Source organism: Phodopus roborovskii, unplaced genomic scaffold, assembly GCF_943737965.1.
Source record: "Phodopus roborovskii unplaced genomic scaffold, PHOROB, whole genome shotgun sequence".
Taxonomy (NCBI): domain Eukaryota; kingdom Metazoa; phylum Chordata; class Mammalia; order Rodentia; family Cricetidae; genus Phodopus; species Phodopus roborovskii.
In genome coordinates, this window is record NW_026126618.1 from 4,419,843 (window position 1) to 4,440,725 (window position 20,883).

The 20,883-nt window shown below is 44.0% G+C and overlaps 1 protein-coding gene across 1 annotated transcript in view; it reads right to left on the reverse strand.

Moving 5' to 3' along the window:
• Positions 1 to 20,883, reverse strand: part of Cfap54 (cilia and flagella associated protein 54) — a 244,454-nt gene that overhangs the window by 191,169 nt on the left and 32,402 nt on the right. The window contains exons 10-19 of the mRNA XM_051206281.1: positions 20,372 to 20,553; positions 20,113 to 20,278; positions 19,175 to 19,260; positions 16,552 to 16,686; positions 15,721 to 15,871; positions 13,309 to 13,385; positions 6,828 to 6,956; positions 6,354 to 6,480; positions 4,080 to 4,160; positions 3,865 to 3,986 (exon numbers count right to left, since the gene is read on the reverse strand). Coding sequence (XP_051062238.1) covers positions 3,865 to 3,986; positions 4,080 to 4,160; positions 6,354 to 6,480; positions 6,828 to 6,956; positions 13,309 to 13,385; positions 15,721 to 15,871; positions 16,552 to 16,686; positions 19,175 to 19,260; positions 20,113 to 20,278; positions 20,372 to 20,553 — 1,256 coding nt within the window. The remainder of the gene's footprint in view (positions 1 to 3,864; positions 3,987 to 4,079; positions 4,161 to 6,353; positions 6,481 to 6,827; positions 6,957 to 13,308; positions 13,386 to 15,720; positions 15,872 to 16,551; positions 16,687 to 19,174; positions 19,261 to 20,112; positions 20,279 to 20,371; positions 20,554 to 20,883) is intronic.

Genomic DNA, 20,883 nt, shown 5'->3' on the forward strand with positions numbered 1-20,883 from the left:
GACAGAAATTCCATAAATAAGAAAAAGAAATAAACTCAGTTACTACCAGTTCAGTTCATGGGATAGAATTATAGACATGAATTCTGAAAATATTAAAGCCAGGACTTACTAGAAGTTTCAGTGGCCCTGGTTTCAGGGCTCTGTACCAATAATAAAAAAGAATCTGCTAAGCCACAAAGGCTCCTGGGCTTAGAGCTGGGGTTCTAGCACCAGGATCTGTCACTGCTGATTTTATGGCTGCCGCAGGTTAACTTTGGCTCCAGAAGACAGCATTAGGAGAAGAGAAGATGCAGCACATGTGTCTCTTTGCAACAGAAACTACAGTGTGGATCGGAGGGACAGATGATCCGCAGAACAGGGCCACTGCCCTCTCATCAGCACACAGGTAAGATAACATAGGGGCTGCAAGCTCCATCCCCTTACAGGGGCAACTGACAGACTCCTTTGTCCCGGCAAGGGTTACACTGGGGTGTGTACTCTTGTCATATTGCTGCTGAAGGTTCAGCTTCCAAGGAGGGAGCAGTCAATTGGCCCCTTTTACACCGTTAGCATCCCCACTCTACCTGGTTATAGCTAATGGGGAGGAAGTAATCCCTCTTTCAGAGATACTACCCAGGAAGGGAAATGCAGCATCAAGGAACACTGCCCTGAATTCCCTTAGGAGCACCCCAAGTCTCTTTCCAGTGAAAGATGCCAAAAGGTTATCTGGTAGACTCTCCAGTGAACTAAGAGTCTAACGTAAGCCACATGGTGGCTGCTCGACTCCAAAGGAGAAAAGTGTCCAGTGGAGGGATGGCACAATGTGCAAAGGCAAAGCAGATTCACAGAGTCAAATAGCCAAGACGGGAGAATGGGATAAATGCATTCCTCTAAACGGAAGAGAAACCATTCATCTTATTTGGGAAGCTAACATTACCAAACGTCTATCCCTTGTCTGTGGCAACAAACTGGTTCACTTTTAATTGGTTTGGAATCACACACACGTGATAACGATTATATGGATACACAATGGCAGAAAACTTTTGAAAAACCAAAACAGAGTATGAATTATTTAAGAGTTCCTAGGAGACCCAAGCTTTCCATACCTTCTTATGATATCAGGTGACACATCAATTACCAATTTGGGGACAATTTTGTAACAGGCCCCTGATAATGTAAAACATTCTGTGATATTCTTCAGGAGAGAATGGTTGCCAAGGGAAAGAATTTTATTTGCCTTTTTTACGGGAAGAAAGTTTGACAATTATTTGAGCCATAACATCACAGCTCAGGAGTGCCCTGAGGAGCGATCGTGACACTGTAACACTTGGATGACAACTGCCACTGAGGAGCAGAGGTGGCGCCTGAAGATTCCAGACCTCAAAATAAATATTCAACATGCTGTCAGCCAGTAAAACCCCTTCATGGGGATCCCTTGTAAAGAGCAGCACCTCCAAACACATCTCATGAGGCTTCTTAGGAGGGCATTATACTCGAGTTCAAACAGTCTTAGGAAATAAAAGGACCTGAAAACTTAGACTCCCTTTCTCCACCCTCTTCCTCCTCCCCAGCCTGGGCAGGAGTAGAGCTATAACAAGGAAATGGAATATTATGGAAATAGGAGGAAAACATCAAAGGTCTCATTCTCATCAGGCTCCAAAGACATGTGGGGCTTAGCCCTGGGAACAACATTTTTAAAAGAAATTACCTTTTATTCTCCATAGAAATGGGACTGGAGCGCCCGTGTCCTCTAAGCAGACAGCCATGAAGTGTCAACCAAGAAAACAGATCTGAACACACTAAGAATCTTCCAACCAGAATCAGACTCCTTGACCCTGTTGGTTCAGACCGCCCACACTGCCATCAATCTCCATCCCCAACTCAAATGCTAGAAATCAAAAGCTCTTCCCTGATACTGCCAGGACGGACTCCCATACCTTGAACAAGGATAACATCGATCCATCCAAAGCCCTTAGCCTGCTGTGTAAGAGCTCTTTGGATGCCTCTCTACTTTCTATCTGGTCTCATGCATTACCATCTTTCCCCAGATCTTCTCCTACCCCGCCACATCCCAGACCCTCACAGTGAATGACACTGCGCACATCGCTCTCTGCCTGGAGTGTTTTTTTTTTTTTTTTTTTTTTTCTCCTCCCAGTACCCCTCATCATTGGCTACTCAGTGTTCTTTCAGGGTTCAGCTTCGGTGTATGTCCACGTTCTCTGAAAAGCCTACTTGCTAACTGCAAATGCATGCTTCCAGCTTTCTCAGACTCTCAATTCCTGGTCTCTGATGGGTAGTCCAGTTTTGTGATTTTTCTATAACAATGAAGTCTTCACATTGATGTCTTATTTCTCCCTATTCAGTCTGAACTTGCTTTTATTTTCATACTGTAAACATTCAGTTCACACCTGTAATAACAGAGACTGACAGCTGCAGGTTCGGGAAAGTGGCTGACACAATCACTCTTCGTTACAAACCGTGCTGGGTGAGAAAGCCCTGTGGCCATGAGGGAAATGGGAAGCCACAATCAGGACCTGAGATGGAAGAGCATTGAGAAGGGACAATATGTCATACTAGAGACAACATGTTGGATCCTTAAAGGCAGAGAGGGCCTTCCCTTGAAGGCCTGGGAAGGAACACCGTTCCTTAAGTTATCTTTAAGTGGGAGAGTGGGGAAAGTAGCAGTCAGCCAGGCGGTGGTGGCGCACACCTTTAATCCCAGCATTTGGAAGGCAGAGGCAGGCGGATCTCTGTGAGTTCGAGGCCACCCTGGTCTACAGACAGAGTTCCAAGACAGCCAAGCCTACACAGAGAAATCCTGTCTCAAAAAACAAAACAAAAAAAATAGCTACCATGTACAACAAGATCAGGGAGCTAGAAGAAAAGAGGAAGGCTTCAGAGAAGTTCCCTGAGCAAAGGGGAGATGGGATTTCCATATATTTTTAGAGGGTGGCAAAAAAAATTCCACAGCACCTGATTTATGATTTAATCCATCAAAGCTCCTTTTAGGATGTGTCCCTCTACACATTTTTTTTTCAAAATATTGGGATGCTAATTAACAGAAAATGCTACCAAACTTTAGAGGTCACACATGGGTCAAAAATGAAGATCTCCTAACATGCAATATAACTGCCTTCAGAAAGTCCTACCAAAACTTCCTATCATGAATCAGCAAGAAGATAAAATAATTTCCAGCATGAGACCACATTGAAGGTAGCAACAAGATCAGATCTAGAGGGTAGGTAGCTCCGTGGTAGGGTGAGTGCTTAGCATAAGTGATGCCTTGCGTCCCATTCCCAACACCACATTTTTATAGACATCAACCAGAAGGCTGTCCCATGTGTTAGCAGCCCCTGTCTGGATGAAACTACCTCAGCCAGTTGCCTTTATACATTTAATTCTGACACAAAGAATGTATGAGGCAGGCCAGTGTTGCTCCAGTTTGAATAGTGCTTCCTTATCTTAACTCCTCATTTTAGTTGGCTTCCCAAGTCAGCTGTCTCTAGGGACAGAAACATTCATTTCACAAAAGTTCACGATTTCTTGAATAGCTTAGTCTCCCTGCTCTTAGAGGTGGTCCAGGAAATTCATAATTAGATGCCAAAGAACAAAACATGTTCTTTTCTGTTTTGGGGTGTTTGGAGGGGGGAATTCAAGACATGGTTTCTCTGTGTAGCCTTAGCTGTCCTTGGCTGTCCTAAAACTTGCTTTGTAGACCAGGCTGGCCTTGAACTCACAGAGATCCACCTGCCTCTGTTTCCTGAGTGCTGAGATTAAAGGTGTCACCAACAGCCAGCTCAAAACACGTTTTTAAAAGCTAAACAAATCACTCCTTTTAACACAAGTTGTATGTCATGACTAGAAGTGTAAATAATGAAGTATTACCATCAACAATTCCTGTGAGGATGCACAGGCTGCATCTTTCTCGAAGAGCAGAAGAGCCTTCTGCATCAGGTAGCTGGCTCTGAATAGCTTGTTCTTCTTTATTTTATTCATTATCCTTAACTCTGTAAAGGCAAGCAAATCGTTACTAAAATGTCAAGACGAAAGCTATCATTTAAATGTATTGAACTACTTGTGATCCAACATGAATTGCCTACCTGTGAAACATTCAGTGCTTCTGGGTTCTTTTAGTTTTTCCCAACCTTTGGAATTTGTGCTAGCAGTTGGCATCTGCAAAACTGAAAAAGACCACTGATTATAAACCAAACAGGAAATCTTTCTTTCCGTGCTGGGGAACAAACCCATGCATGACCTTAGGCATGCCAGGCATATGCTCTACACTATAAGCCCAGACCTTGATTTATTTTTGGTTGAAACGGGATCTCCCTATTTGGATCAGGCAGGTCTTGAACATGTTATGTAGTCCAGGGAGGACTCAAACCTATAACCCACTTGTTCCAGCTTCCCGGTGCTGGAACTACAGACTTGTGCCACCATCCCTAGCAGGCTGTACTTTTACCTCCTCTTTTCTTTTTCTGTGGTGTGCTTCTGAACACAGAAGTTCCAAATTATAAAAACGTTTGATTTTCTGTTCCATCTTAGCTAAAGTCACCTTGTGGGTGAAACTCTTGTCTACTTTACCTTCTTCTGACATAAAATGGCAGATCTGGATGCCAAACTGTCCCTGGTCCTTTCTAGAGAAACTGTGTCACCATAGTCCCTGGAAAATATAAGTACCACGGGACAGTGAAAACCTAACAATTTTCACCCAAAACAGAAAGGATTGCAGGTGAACAGTTTATGTACATTTGGGATTGCTGTCATGGTGGTTCAATAAAATGGATGAGGGACACATGGATGGAGCTGTGCTGGCCGGGGAGACGGAAAGGTGATGACTCCTAGGTCTGGTCCGCAAGAGACCTGGCACTATTTTGTTTCTGTCCTGCAAGGTATGCAGGGTGTGGTGGTCCGAATGAGAATGGCCCTTAGAGACTCATCTATTTGAGAAGTTGGTCCCTAGTTGATGGAGCTATTTAGGGAAGAATTACTAGGCGTGGCCTTGCAGAAGGAGGTGTGTCACTAGTGGTGGACTTTGAGGTTTCAAAATCCCATGCCAGACCATCTCTCTCTTTCTTTGCCTCCAACTAGCAGATGCGGAAGTAGCCCTCGGCTGCTCCCTAGAGTTATGCCTACTGCCTGCTACTGTACTCCCTGCCAGGGTGGTCAAGGCCGTCTGAACTGTAAACAAGCCCCCCGTTAAATCTTTCTTTTATGTTTCCTTGCTCTTGGCGACACTTCACAACAACGCAACAGTGACTAAGCCACAGGGTTTCCCAAGGAACCCTGACAGCACACCCTTCTTCTGCTGAATTTTATTATTTGTGCTAATGAGTGCTAAGCGATGGTGACTGGTGAAAAGGCAGAACCAGATACGACCGAAGGATAAGGTTCATGGGAAACCCTCAGTGCAGATATAGATGAGTCGTATTTAAGGCTAGGGCCATCAGTGGGCAGCCACCGTGAAGTTCTTGAATAAGAAAGGCACAAATAACACTTCCGGAGCAGGAATCTGAGGGAAGAAGGCAGAGGGGATAAAACGACAGCCTGTGCTAGGACAGAAGATCACGAAAGCAACAGCAAAGGAAGCACAGAGACTCGGGTATACGGCACAGACCCCTAACTAATTCCATGAAAATCAAGCTCAGGCCTCACATCCATACCTATGTGTATCAATACCTATGTGATGTAATACCTAGGCCTTGGAAGACCTACTGAACGACAGCTAGGGAGCAAACCATTAAGTAGTTGCCCTGGGAATAAACAAAGCCCTTTCCTTCCATGAAGGATGATATAGGAAATAATGGGTGTTTTTTGAAGGAACCACCCACAGTCATTCTATTGAGCTTAAGTTGCATTTCTGAACCACGTGTTTTCAGCTTCAGATAACGGTGCTGGCTAGCATGTTTACGTAACAGAGGGGCTCTAGCAGGGTTTCAAGTTTACTTATGATGAAATAGAAATGTTTCCATTATTGCCTGCTGCCTTCTGCATCTGAAAGGTCACATAGAGAACAGTAGTAAAGCTATATAACTGTTTTAAATTAAACGCAAAAGGACGAAAACATAAGGAGGTAAAAACAAAGGATCTTGGTAGGTACTAAATAAATGTTTGCTCTATTAAATTAACAAAACACCAATATCCTATTGAAGGCAAACAAATATAAGCATAGCATTCTTAAAACTCTACTGATGTGCTATGCAAAGTATAAGCTGATAAAGTATCCATTGATATTAATCCAAGGAGACAAAATAAAATAATAAAACTTATTTGGAAAGTGGGCAACAAATACACAACTTCAAGGTTTAAATCAACTTTACCCTTGAATTGCACTAAAAACATATACTGTATGGTTCCTGCTGGGTGGCCAGTACCTTGCAATTGGTCGAGAAGTACAACAGCTATGCGGTGCTGAGCATGAATTAATTCAAGATGCAGATCCATCATGAAGCTATTCGCTGAGATTGGCTTACAAGTAACCCCATCCATGCCATGAGGGTACTTCAGTCCGGTAGAGTTGAAGAAGAAATTAGAAAGGAAAACGATTATCAAAACAGTCTAAAAAATAGCTATGCCTTATTATGCCTTGTTTCAAGTCCTGTCTTATTCATAGCCATTTAATTCTGCTCACTTCTAGCCCTGAGCAGCTGGCTCACATGACGACACATGTTCTCTTAGAGTGTCCTCCTCACCGACCAATTCAGAGACACCTACTCACCTTGATTTCTTCTGGGAAGAGCTATTTCTGGCCTATGAGAGGAAACCATGCTTTACGGACCTCCTTGAAAAGATGGCTCTTTTCCTACCTAAGGGAAACGTTGACCCGATGTGAGATTGTCCACTCTTACCTTGACATAGCAATGGTCAATTATTGATGATCCATCTGACAACGTAGTTAACATGCAATTCCAGTTCATCCCAGTGATTGATTTATCGAGGAGTTCATATGCATAAAACAGCTGTTCCACAGGAGCTCGCTAGAGTAATTTCACAAGCAAACAGGAAAAGCTGAAACTCTTAAATAATTACTCAAGTCTAAAGAGCAGAAACTTGGTCTGTCCAACATCAGCCATGCTCTGTCTCTTACTAAATACTTTTAGCTTCCACTAAATACTAAGTACTGTCAATGAAGACAAAAATAATGTATTTCACCATTTTCGGAAAACAAACTTTCACAAACATACTTTTCAGTTCTAGCCATTGTCTTCGAAATTCTAGTTGTACCAAACACACAGGTAAATGTCAAATATGGGGCTCACATTAGTTCAGCTATTCTTTTTTGTTTGGTTGATCGGTTGGTTTGTTTGGTTGGTTTTTTAAGTTTAGCTATTCTTTTATGCACTTAATTTGAAAACTTACGACTCTTTTAAATCTCAGAAGCTCCAAGCTGGAAATTTAGACTTTGTGTTCATAAAAAAGCAATACACAGTGATTTTCAAAGTGTACACATCTTTTTAGCATCATTATTCTCACAGGGAGACTAGTACAGAACAAAGAATGAGCAGCCATGTCCAAATGCTCCTCTCTGACTCTTCACACGTATGGATAAAACCAAGGCCCCCTGGGTATCATCCAGAGCCACTCTGCCTCATTATCCCAACAAGCACCCTGAATCTTTCTTTTATCATTCACTTGTGTTACCTGATTTTTTTTTAACCACTCTCACCATCCAGATGCCTTAATCAATATGTAACATCACTTTTTAATTTTCAAATTTTTTCATTTCTCCATCATAAAATCCTTCTAGATGTTCTATTCACTTGACCATAGGCTCAGGCTGGTGTTGGTACCTTAGTGACTCAAGCAGAGTGTGGTTATGCCCCCAGGAGCTCTCTAAGTACCCCAAACAGAAAGGGGCCAAATGCACAGGATCACAGGTTCCCATGATTCAACTGTTGGTGAGAAGTTAACTCCCTACAATTCCCAAGAGCTTCCTGTGAGTCTCTGTGACTCAGGGGAACCCAGGAGGGAGGTGAGTACAACCTCAGGCATCCACTACAGTGGTCTAGGTGGATTGCAAAAGCTTGTTCAATATGGCTGGTAAATTCCCATCTTCCTTCTACTACCACGGAATAAGAACTTCTCATTACAAGTCAGTCAAATGTTCTTTAGAAGACTAGCCACATAGGACAGTACAGAAGTGATATGCTGTAAATACATTCCAGGAGTCCCCTGTCATCCAAAGGGGACCGTCCTATGACAGGAAATGCAAGGATGCCCAGATGACTCACAATTGTGTAGAACGACAGGAGCCATTCTGAAAAGCATGTTGCCATTATTTGTGAATGTTCTGGTGGACATGTAGACTGCCATAACTAAATGCCCTGCAATGAGTTGAATCTGTGATTGAAACCAAATTATCACTTCCTGTACAGTCTTTACTGCTTTTTTTTTCCTAGTTCAGTCTTCAGCTGTCTAAGAATTCTAAAACATGTTGAATAGAAAATTGGTGGCTACCAGAATGTGTTTCTATCAGCATAAAGGGACAGTTTTTAATCTGGTACAATGCTATGACATTAATTGATGGTCTTTGGATAATATGCTTTATTCGGTAAGAGACCTATTTTCAGCTGTTAAAAGTCACATTTTGAAAGATTGGCCGTCGCTTTTGTCAAATGCTTTGTTTGCATCATTGTGGACTGATATGGCCATGTTTTACTTTATCCTTTAATGTGAGAATTTGCTACATTATAGGGTGCTAATGTTAAATCAGCCTTACTTGCTGGAATATACACAATTTGATCACATATAGCCATTCATCATATCTCTTTCCACCAAAAATCACAGGCTCGGGGAGACTTCCAACCACTCAAGTTACACGTTCCAATAACAAAGCAGCTTGAGGACCCAGCCATAGCTCCAAATCATCAGGTGAGGAGTCTCTCACTCACTCACACCTCCTCTCAGGACTGAACCCGAGATATCTCCCTATAAAACTCGTGATTTTTCTAATACACTTTTACAGTAATTTTTCTAGGATGTAGTCTTTTGTAGGTTCTGACTTTATTGGAGAGGCTGAATGCCAACTCCATCTTTCATGAGCTGAAGTTTTATCTCCTTCCCCTAGATAGCTGTTAAAAAAGAAAAAGAAAAATCTATGCTTGCTTTTAACTATGCCCAGCAACCCGCTGCAGCAACACCTACATGCTCACCATGCTGGTTCTCACTTCCTCTTTCTGTTTCGGCCTCTAGAATTTTCCTTACTTTCTTGTGAATTTTGCAATATGCTAGAAGATACCTGTTCATTTCTGTCCAAAATGTCTAGGTGTCTTCTAAAAGGGAAATGTTTATGTCATCTAGGTTGTTGTTTAGCCAGAAACAGAGGTCGTTAAGGATGTGTGTCTGTGTGTATGTCTGTGTAATCTTACTCATAACATGTGTGTGTGTGTCTGTGTGTCTATGTGTGTGTGTGTGTGTGTGTCTGTGCATGTCTGCGTGGGTGCCTCTGTGTGTCTGTGTCTATGTGAGTGTCTGTGTGTGTGTCTGCATCTGTGTGTCTGTGTGTGTGTATGAGTGTATGTCTGTGTGTCTGTCTGTGTATCTGCGTGTGTGTGCCTGTGTGCGTCTGTGTGTCTATGTGTGTGCTGTGTGTGCGTGTGTGTGTGTATAGGTGCACACATGCATGCACATGGAGGGTAACATTTTCAGGGGCCATCTGTCTTCTTCCCTGACTCAGGGTCTCTCAAGGAGGCTCAGTTAGCTTGCCAGTGAGCTACAACAATCTACCTACATCTGCCTCTCTAGCCCTGGGATTACAATCATGAGCCACCACACTGGGGTCCTGGAGATTGAACTCAGGTCTTCACACTTGCTCATCAACTACTTCACTGGCTGAGCTATTGCCCCAGCCCTGGAAATAACTTTTTTGACACCAAAAATTTTCAAAGACCCCATACACAGTCACATTCATCATTATCTTCACCACCACCACTATGTGCATTTTGTCTTCAGCACCATAGCCAACACTAAATTAAAACTTGCTTGCCATCCAGGGATAATTACACTGCATAATCTTTTAACTGCCATGGCTCCGGAAGGCAGATACTCATTAGTTATCATCTTCTCATAATCAAAGCATTTGTTGGATTGATGCTATATATTCTGCAAAACTTTGAAATTGTGTTAAATCATGTCATCACAACGGTACCCCTTATATTTTTCATGCAGCACTTCGCGTGTGTTCAAGAAAAATAATTTTTCTCACCTAAAGATTGCTAAGTGAAAACACGAATCTCAGATTCTCCCACAGTAATTCCCTTCCACATGGGTCTGAGACCTAAGTATCACCAATATGTCAATTAAATAGGCCAGCAGAACAGGCACAATTATAATTTCACAGATGAAGACACTTGAACAGACCATATAATTCACTCAAGTTCATACCAACAGTCAGCATCCTAGTCAAGACTCAACAGTAAGTCTACCTAGACAAATGCTAGGCTCTGGGCCATGCAGGTGATTGCCTGTACTCCAACCACTGCGTACTACTACAGCTGAGCAAGCTGTGAAGCACGTTCACACCTTCCTAATCACAGACAATTGCACAGGGCATTGGCAATCTCTCAGGACATCGTAGCAAACTACATGGGGCAAAGGACATATTTTTTTCTGACTCTAATAACAGTAGCAATAACTCATCTATAGCCTTTGGAATCTTTGCTGTGAGAAACTGGACAACTAAGAAACTCATTTTATTTGGTGGCTTTAGTTGGTAGGAAAGTTCAAGCCAAAAAAACCAAGCCCTTTATCATTTCCACTAGGGTTCCTGTGTCTCCCCCATCACTTCATGCGGAATAAGAACGATCCCACTAAACTTGTGATTCTCAAGCTCTAGTGCCCTCGAGAACCTACCTGAGTTGAAATTATGATTGATTGTGTCTGGAGTGGAAAATGAGAAGCCACATCTTGTGTAAGCACTGCTAGGGAGCCCTAGACAAACCACTGTTGGACTATTATGCCTCCTCTGCCCCTCTAGAAGACCAGTTTCTGTTCCCAATGCGAGATCTCTTAAATCTAGCTCTCTTTGTAAGATGCAATTAAGAATAAAGAATTTACATGTGTACCCCTGGACCTTGGAATTAGAAAATGAATATTCATTTGAGAAGGTAAATTCACAACCACCCCTTTTACGATAACTGTTTGGTACCAAGGTTCCGAGGATTTACCTGATGTACTGGGTGTGGCAGAAAGATGAGTACTTCTAGGGCTGGTGAGATGGCTCAGGAATGAACTTGAAGCCAAGCTGACAACCTGAGTGCAATCCCCAGGATCCACATAGCGGAAGGAGAGAACCAACTCCCGCAAGATGTCCACTGACCTCCATACTTGCTGCATTCCTTCACACACACACACACACACACACACACACACACACACACACACATGCGCGCGCGCACTACACATATCTTTTTAATCAGGTTTCACCTGTGGAACAACATCTACGGTTGATTTCTGACCTCAAACTGATCGGCTTCTGCCGATTCGACAAACCAGATCAGACCAGATTAAAAGCAGATAAATTCAAGTTTATTTGCTCCTGGGCGGGTTCATGGGTTCCAAAGAAGGGGGCCAGGGAAACTGCATGCCCAGGCTAAGGCAGGGAGATTTTATAGACCTTAGAGAGCAGTGATGATACATCAGCCAGGAGCTGGGACTATGCCCAAGTATGGTCAAGAGCTAAGTCCCTGGGTGGACCCTTGGGTGGGCTAGCCATGTCAGAACGGCAGGCTACACTGGATGCCAGAGATGCAGAACTGGGCTATTGGTACCATTCCTTTGTGCAGAGTTTCCTCAGTGTGAACAGGGTTGGGTAGGTAGGGCAGCTGGGGTTTCTCGTCTTGTGCAGGAGTGAGCAGGGTTCTAACTAAACATTCCCACCTCTTTGGGTTTACGGGCACTGGTTCAGTGAGGAGGGCTAAGAGTAGCCAACAGGGCAGGTGCTGCCAAAATAATGTTTAAAAAAAAAAAGGCAACAGAATTCTGCATGTTAAAATGTGAACTGGGCGGTGGTGGGACACACTTTAATCCCAGCGCTCAGGAGACAGAGGCAGGCGGATCTCTATGACTTGAGTTCAGCCTGATCTACAGAGCGAGTTCCAGGACAGCCATAGCTGTTATACAGAGAAATCCTGTCTTAAAAAAAAATCATATATATATATATATATATATATATATATATATATATATATATATATATACTGAAAGAGGGCGTGAGGGATAGGAAATGACATGGGATATCAAGATAGTAAAGTTGCATATTTTCCTTTTGTATATTAAACACCCCCCGATGTCAATACAACTTTTATAACTTAGCCTACAGTTTATCAGACAAATAAAAACATTCACTGACTTCCTCTCTAGAGAAACGTTTTAAGAATCATCCAGAAAACACAGCAACCCTAAGTAAAGGCTCCACAGTGAGTAAGAGGTATTTTGTTCTCAAATGATAAAACACATGTATTCTACATCTCCTTAGAAAATCACACAGCTTGTAGGCAAAGTGAACCCTGGGAAATCCCATAGCAAAGGAACCTATTGTGTTTGCCATGACTCCTGTTAGTGAAGCATAGGACCAGAGTCACAGAGAACAGCCTACACGCATTGCCCTGGACGCTGCTTCCAAGCAGATGGATGCTGGCTGTTACGTGAGGCAGCTCCATTCAGATCTAGACCGTAATGTTCATGCATAGAAGTGATCCAAATATTATAAGAAAAGCAAGCAATGAGAAACAGCCAGGTAGCTCCCCACCCTTCTCCTTCAAGACAACACTGACTAACTCAGCACTCCCGGGTACCATCAGCATCCTTGATGAATTCCAGTCAGGTTGAGAACTCCTCATTCAGCATGTGCCCAGCGAGCATCCCCACCCTTTCAATCCCTGACTCAGGACACATTGAAACAAGTGTGATGATGTAACAGCAAACCCTCCGGAGAGCCTGGAGGGACGCTCAATGGTTAAGGGCACACACTGCTCTCATAGGACCTGAGTTTAATTCCAACACCTCCCTCCTCCAGTGACTCATGACGTGTAACTCTTGCTCTGGAGATTTAACAACCCCATTGTGGCTTTTGCGGGCATTGCATTCATGTGTACAAACCCACACACAGAGGCACACATAAAGCCTGCTAGGCTTCTGTGCTCATTTAGAACTGGTAGCACCTGTTCCAGAGGAAAGGCCAAATGGGAGGACATCTCTGTAGTGACCAATATACACAGCAGCAGAAACTCTTAAAGCTTCAACCCTTGGAGCCACTTACATTTATAAATTTGATATTGGAAATAAGAATTCACATTTTTTAACCATGTTTCCCATAATATACTGCAGTACCTTTAATATTGGAAGGACTTCCGGAATCCCTTTTGGGGTCCCAGGGAACTCCTCAGGCCCTTTTCTTGCAGATAAATCTGAAAAAGAAAGAGGTGAGGGAAAAGAGAAAGATGAGGAAGAAGAGAGAGCAAGACAGGGGAGAACACAAAGGGAGACACGGAGGGCAAAGGGAAGGCGAGATGGGAATACTGGGGTGAGCCTTGGCCATCACAACCGTCTGCTAAATCAGTTACCTTTTTAAATTAATGGTCTTAGAAATGACTCCTCATCAGAACGTGACATGACATCAACATGTCTCTTGTGTGTAACTTACAGTTTCACTCAAGGATTTTGCTTCGCAACAAGGCGGTGGCGCCAGGGCAGTCATCTCTCTCTGTTCTATACAGAGCACTTAAAAGGGTGGTACAACCTTACCGACTTAGACAAATCCCAGAAAACCAGTCCAAACTGGTCTTTTTTTAAATTTTATGATAATATTTATATTTAAATTTGAAACAAGCTTATTTACATGTCAATCCCAGTTCCCTCTCCCTCCCCTCCTCTCCTCCCCTCTCTCAACCCCCATTCCCTTTCTGTTTCCCAGAGAGGGTGGGGCCTTCCATGGGGAGTCTTCAAAGTCTGTCATAACATTTGGAGCAAGTCCTAGGCTGAGAGAGAATCCCTCTATGTGGAATGGGCTCCCAAAGTCCATTGGTATACTAGAGATAAATACTGATCCACTACCAGAGGCCCCATAGACTGCCCAGTCCTCCTAACTGACACCACATTCAAGGGGTCTGGGTCAGTCCAATGCTGGTTTCCCAGCTATCAGACTGGGGTCCATGAGCTTCCTCTTGTTCAAGTCAGCTGTTTCTGTGGGTTTCTCCAGCCTCGTCTTAACCCCTTCCAAACTGTTTTTAAGTTATAAATATTTTAAGGCAACACTACATTTCATATTTTTAAAAATATATTTAATAATTCCAACTAAACAACATACTAATTCATAGACAGGCCATATTCCAACATTGATGGCAACATTTTAACAAATAAACACCTTGGGTTGTATTTAGCCTGGTTATGACCAAACAGCTTAAAACAACAATCTTCCAAAAGTAACTTGTGCGTCAAACAATAAAAGTGAATAAGAAACAGACTTTTAAAGATGGGATCATTTTGACTTTCTGCTTTCAGGGGCAGATAATATAGAAAATGTCTCTTGGCTGCAGAAAAGACAGAAAATACTTTCTGGATGCATAGGCTAAGAAGATAATAAAATAGTAAATGTAAGGCAAAGGGCTTAGAAAAACAAGCCATGGAGTGTAGAAAGTCAGGAGGCTGGGCTGGGGATTGTGACGCAGGGTTGCAACCCCAACACGAGGGTAGAGGGGAAGGATCAGGGATTCAAGTCCATTGCTGCACAGTGAGTTCAAGGCCAGCCTGCGCTGACTGAGACCGCCTATGGGACGCTATGAGAATTCTGAAGAGAGAAACTGAGCTTCATTTTCCAGCCCTGAGGAGCAGCAGTGGCAGCAAATGAGGAATGAGATGATAACTATGGCAGAACAGACCATTGCTTCCTCCGTGAGTACCTATTAGAGAGTGTTTCTTTGTGTCAGGCAGCGTGGTGAGGGCCCAGAACGCAGCAGGGAAGGGACCAGACTTTGGCAGCCATGACAGGCTACAGAAGAGACCCAGCATGACAAAGGTCCTTGACTCAGCACCCTGTGCTGAGTTCCCTCTCTTGCCCGGCACCCTAGTCACTAGGAAGCCTGATATCCTCTCAGCCTGTGATCTAGGATTAACAGTGGGGTACGGAGCATAGCAACAGCCCCCGGAGGGCCTAGAGGCCATAGCAACCAACTGACCAATCAACACAGGACAGGTCGTCCAAGCTCGGATGTACACCAATCCTGAGACTGTTGTGAACCCCTAGGCACTCCCCTTGCTCACCCCAATAAATTCCCTGCCTCTCAGTCCCTCTGGGTCCTTCTCCCTCCACCCACCAAGTGGGACAGAAGGAAGAACCAAGTTAAAACAGTTAACTCATTAAATAATAAAGGACTCCTTGCTTTTGCATCAGAATGGCTCTCTTGGTGACTTGGGGGTTCAGAATTTGGGCACAACAGCAGCACGCAGACATACTTTCTTCGTTCATGAAAGGGAAGTTAGAAAGGAAGAAGAGGGATGGGTCAGGGGAGGCTGTAGATGGGGGGAAAGGCCTTGTCCACCATCAAACCAAAGAGCGGCTAACTCTGTCTTCTATGCACCTGGATAAACCTGCACTATTATCTCTCACTATAAATCATCAGTGAAGCTCAAAACGCCACACCTAGCTCCTGCTAATGGCAGGTATTCTAATTTATGTTTGCATCCATAATTCGTCTATGCATATGCTAACAATCTCATCGTGCATCTCATCTATCATTTATTTACCTGCAGATTTTCTGAATTTTCTTCTTGGGCTTCCCAAAGACTCCAGTATTTCACATAATCGTAATGTGATCTCTGCCACCATCACAATGTCTAAATCTTCCAACTGATAGCAGTGAATCACTTCACTTATCTGCCACAGGAGATAAACCCACTACAAAAAGAAAATGCCAATCAAAATAAATTAAAAGTCCATCGTATACCTTTGATCCTCTCCTGACTACAGCCAAGTATTACATAGGCCTCCTTCTTAATTTCTTCATTCTTGTTTAACCATAAACAACATAAAGTGACTTTAATGAACTATTTAACAATAAATGTGTTTGCAAACATCCATATTTATTCACCTGCTTATAATGTGCCTGCCTGTAGCTACAATGGAAACTTTATGATGTTACTTTTCTTTATTGTCACTACTCACTATATTCTCAAAGTAAAAAGTCAGCCAAGTGGGCAGGTGTTTCTGGCCCAATCCTAGGTGCTCAGAACTTGACTTTTACGACTATATCCCCAGAGCATAGAAGATGAACCAGCCAGCATTCTCTGAGCCCTGTGATAAAACAGTGTTTAGCTACCCACATCATCATTTAATAGAGGACATGACCAAAATGTTAGATCAGTTTTCCACTCTTTTAAACCCAGGGCACAGCGGCACACATTCCAAGAAAGGCTCAGTAGGCACTCCAAAGAACAGCTTCCTACCACACACACATCTCCAAAGGATGGGAGTTCTGGGCAGATCATAGGGAAGGCCCAGACGGGAAATGTGTCCTCAACTTGAATTGAAAAAAAAAAAATTTAAAAAAAAAAAAGAAAAGAAAAGGGCATACATACTTTGCTAGTGCTAATCTTGTGAGAATATTTTGCAAAGTCGCTTCTGGACATGTTGATCCTTTGAATTCCTAGCTTGCATTTCTGCCATAAGAATGTTATTATGTCCACGACGATATCCTTATCAGGCTGAACACCCTAAAAACAAATATGGTGAGTGCGTAAGTGTAAGATGTGTGTGCATAGCATCCAGTGTGCCGGGTGACACTCCTGTAAGTGCTGCACATGTCCCCAATCATCCACCCCTTGCCAATCAGTGCACTAAGACAAGGTCCTCCACTGTCACAGTCGTAACAGATGCAGAGAACCCATGTAGTCCTCCCCACGCCACAGATCAATGACCAGGAAGCCACAGAAGGGCTCACACCTAAGCATCAGGCTACCTGAGTCTCACCTAGCACTCTGTGAACTAGTTAAGCTCGCAAAAATAGATAAATGAATAAATAAGTAACGATCCTCTCTAACCTGGCAAAGTTTGCTTTTCTCTTTCTAAACTTCCCGTATTAAAATAACACAAAACTAGAGAAGTAAAGGGTAAAGTGGTAACAAGAGCAGGAAAATCGTGCCCAGGGAGCAGGGAGGGAATGCAGGGGAGGGAATGCAGAGGAGGGTGGGCAGGGGAGGGTGGGCAGGGGAGGGTCGGCAGGGGCGGGGAGGGAATGCAGAGGAGGGTGGGTGGGCAGGGGCAGGGAGGGCGGGCAGGGGAGGGTGGGCAGGGGCGGGGAGGGGATGGAGGGGAGGGTGGGTGGGCAGGGGCAGGGAGGGTGGGCAGGGGAGGGTGGGCAGGGGCGGGGAGGGAATGGAGGGGAGAGTGGGTAAGGGAGGGTGGGCAGGGGAGGGTGGGCAGGGGCGGGGAGGGAATGCAGGGGAGAGGTACAGCCTGCAGAGGAGGAGCTGGGAAAGGGAATTGGGGGAACAGGAGAGCATGCAGGGGATGGGGAGAGCATGGGGGGGGGGACTGAGCAGAAATGAGCAGACCCCCGTGAGGGCACCCCCCCCCCCGGGTGGGCATGTCTCCTCTCTGATTAGCTGGCTCTCTTCGGAAGAAAGGGGGACTCACTCATCATATCTGAGCTGGGACTAAAGCAAATGTGGGGCTCCTGAGGCTCCCAGACTTACTTGGTACGTGTCACAGCTCCCACAGCACTTGGGAACAGAACAGATACCAAACACTGGTCAATGTGTTTGGACTTGAGCCCAAGCTGAGCTGAACTAAGACATGCCATGTTTCCTTTTTAAATACGTAAGTGAAAGGGCTTTGCCCTTTTAAACCTTGAATTTTTCTTTTTTGGTTAAGCTCACCCATTATAATAATTGTTTTCTGCCTGTCTTTCAAAACAAAATACCTGGCTGGGTCCACTGATGCCAGGCTGAAATCACAGCTAGTCACTCACTACTCAGGAGGCTGAGACAGAGGCCCTCAGTTCCACGGCCAGCCTGGGCAACTTTCTGACATTCTGTCTCAAAATCAAAAGTAAAAAGTAGCCTGAGGAGGCAGCTCTGGAATAGAATACTTGCCTTGTTACATGCAGCCCTATGTTCTATTCCGGGCACTGAGAGAGAGAAAAAAAAAAATCTACCACAGATCCCAAAATACTCTAGTTCAGAAGAGACAGAAATACTGTAAGAACAGGGCATATTTTAATCACCTATTGTGTTTCATCTACCTAGGAAAATAGTAATGCAAAACTTTATAATTACAGTTTCTGCTCATAATCATAAACCCAAATTTCAAATGAAATGTCAGGAGAATTCCAATATTATATGCAAAAGGGATGGAAATAGGTAAGGGTGCCACTACTCAAAAGTGGCTTCTGAGGACACCCTGGGGTGCTAGAAAGCCAGGGATGGTGGAGCTCAGCAGTAGAGTCAGACCATGGGGTCAATCCCTCCCTGCCCTGGGTTGGAGGGGGAGGGGAGAAGAAAGGAAAGAGAATACATGTTGCATCATGTCTCACTCCTGAAACCCTAGCACCTGGATGTGGGGGGGGGAGAAAGGGTAAAAGGGAGGGAGGAAGGGAGGAAGGAGGGGAGGGAGGGATCAGGGAGGTAGGGAGGGGGGAAGGAGGGGGTAAAGGGAGGAAGGGGGAACTGGGATCGACATGTAAACTAATAAATTAAAAAAAAGATCATGAATACACATGAGATACACAGTAAGCTCCTCTTTCCGAATCCAAAAAAACGGGAGCTGGGGGCAGGCCTAAGGCACTGGTTTTACCCAAGCCCCTGCACGTGGGCCATTTCTAAATGCTGTCCACTACGTGAAAAGTGATAGGAAGCAGGCATTGTCACCATGGGCTGAAAAGCGCCATGGCCATGCTGCACTGAACATACTCGCTCTTCCTCAGAACGACTTCCTGGGTTCCCTCATCACTGCATGAAATGCAGCTAGCCTAGCTAGCACTTCCCCCTAAAGGGGCAGATTGACACCCAAAATGGTGACAATACAAAGAAAATGATAGTTCCAGGTCAGCAACAAACTCAATGATGTATTCCAAATGAGCAAATAATTAATAACTTAGGAACGGAGCCTGACATCTTTTTAAACCCAGCCTTATGCTAGGCCAGACTATTAAAAGGGATTTCCTTCCATGCTGTTACAACTTATTTACAAGAGTTACCTCACCTTGTTGGGGATGCAAACACAGAAATGGAGGATCGCTGCCAAATTAAAAATATCTTCTGAGTACCCGCAACTCCTCACGCAGGACTCTGCAGGCAAAGGCAGGGGAAATGGGAAGTGTCAACTCCGAAGCATCAAGTATGAATCACAGAAGTTTACAAGAATGGCTCAAGTGGTATCTGGACCATTTATCATGCCAATGAGCCATTTAGGATGTTTTCATGTCAAAGTTAATCTCAGTGGCTGTAATTCAATTAAAATAAGCTAATGTTTTTATTATGAACCCACAATACGTATGTCAACTATGTCCAGAGAGAAACTGAAGGGGCTTACAATACTAGAATAATCTGAAATGTGGTGGTTGGAGAAATGTACAACGGTATTCAGTCAGGTATTGATAGAAGAATGTCTATCACTATGGGCACAAATGATTTACTGCTAGTGAGTGGCTATGTGGTGCCTAAAAGAACATGGAAAACATAGAAACAAGGAATAAAATAATTGTCACTGATACAATGATGCTTAAATGACTGAAGTCCTACAGTGGAAAATGATGCATGCTGGAGAGAAGGGACACAACCAAACTTTCTCTTTGCTTAGCCCTTTCCCATCCCCTTTGCCCTTTGCCCTTTGCCCTTTGCCCAGTAGCCCTGTTCACCTCCCATTCTACAATACCTACAACCTCTTCCTTCTTGTGTCAAAAGCCATTGAGAATCACAGGTGTCCTCAGAAGATCCAGGAGCCACATCACCTGACACCCAGCTATTTCTGCCTTCCCACTCTCTCAGACTCCACTGTTCCCAGCCACAATCACTGCTGCCAGACCCTCAAACACCAGGCACAAGCCTCCTTAAGCCTTGAACATGTTTTGCCTCACCTCACCTGAAAAGACCATATTTTCTCACATAAAGCATTTTTTTTTCAAAAATGCAAATACTCACCATGACAGGCGATATGTTTTAGATAAACTTGAATAGACTGCCCCTCCTTATCACTATCCAGAGGGAAGATCAAGCCTTTGCTTTTCTTTATGTTGATGAGTGGCTCTACTGCCAGTAGGAGAATCATATCCTTCTCGGCTCTCTTTAATTCAGGACTATCCTGCTTCTGAGAAAGTATACCCCACAAGGTAATTAGCAAATCAATGCCATCCAAACAGAGCAAAAAACAAAAACAAATGAAGGGCTCTGCATGTGGTACCTGGAGAAAGTGGATAAGCTGTCCAGCCAGCGATTCAAATAATCCCCATTCTTCATAAGTAAAAGCCAATTTTGTGAATTTCACAGCAGCACGCACAGAAATGATATTTTTCCTTTCCACCATATGCTCCAGGAGAAATGTTTTGGGGAAATCAAGTTTTCCGTTTGTACCAACATTGGAAACTAGAAGAGGAGAGGGGAATGTGTGGGTGTCATTCATGCAAAGAGGCATTTATTAGTCATTAGCCATCAGACACCATCAGGCTCTAGGAAAACAATGATTTGAAATGGGCACAGTCCCCAGCCCCACTGTCACGGAGTCTGCAGGGGAGTGGGCCAAATAAGAAGCCTAAGTGGGCAAATGCTCAGTGCTATGGAGACAAATAATAAGGGCACCCAACATAGGTCTGCGGGGAGACATTTCCCAAAGCCACTCAACCTGGAGAGATAGTCAGGGGTTAAGAACACTTGCTGTTCTCGCTGAGGACCCAGGTTGGTTGCCAGCACCCATGT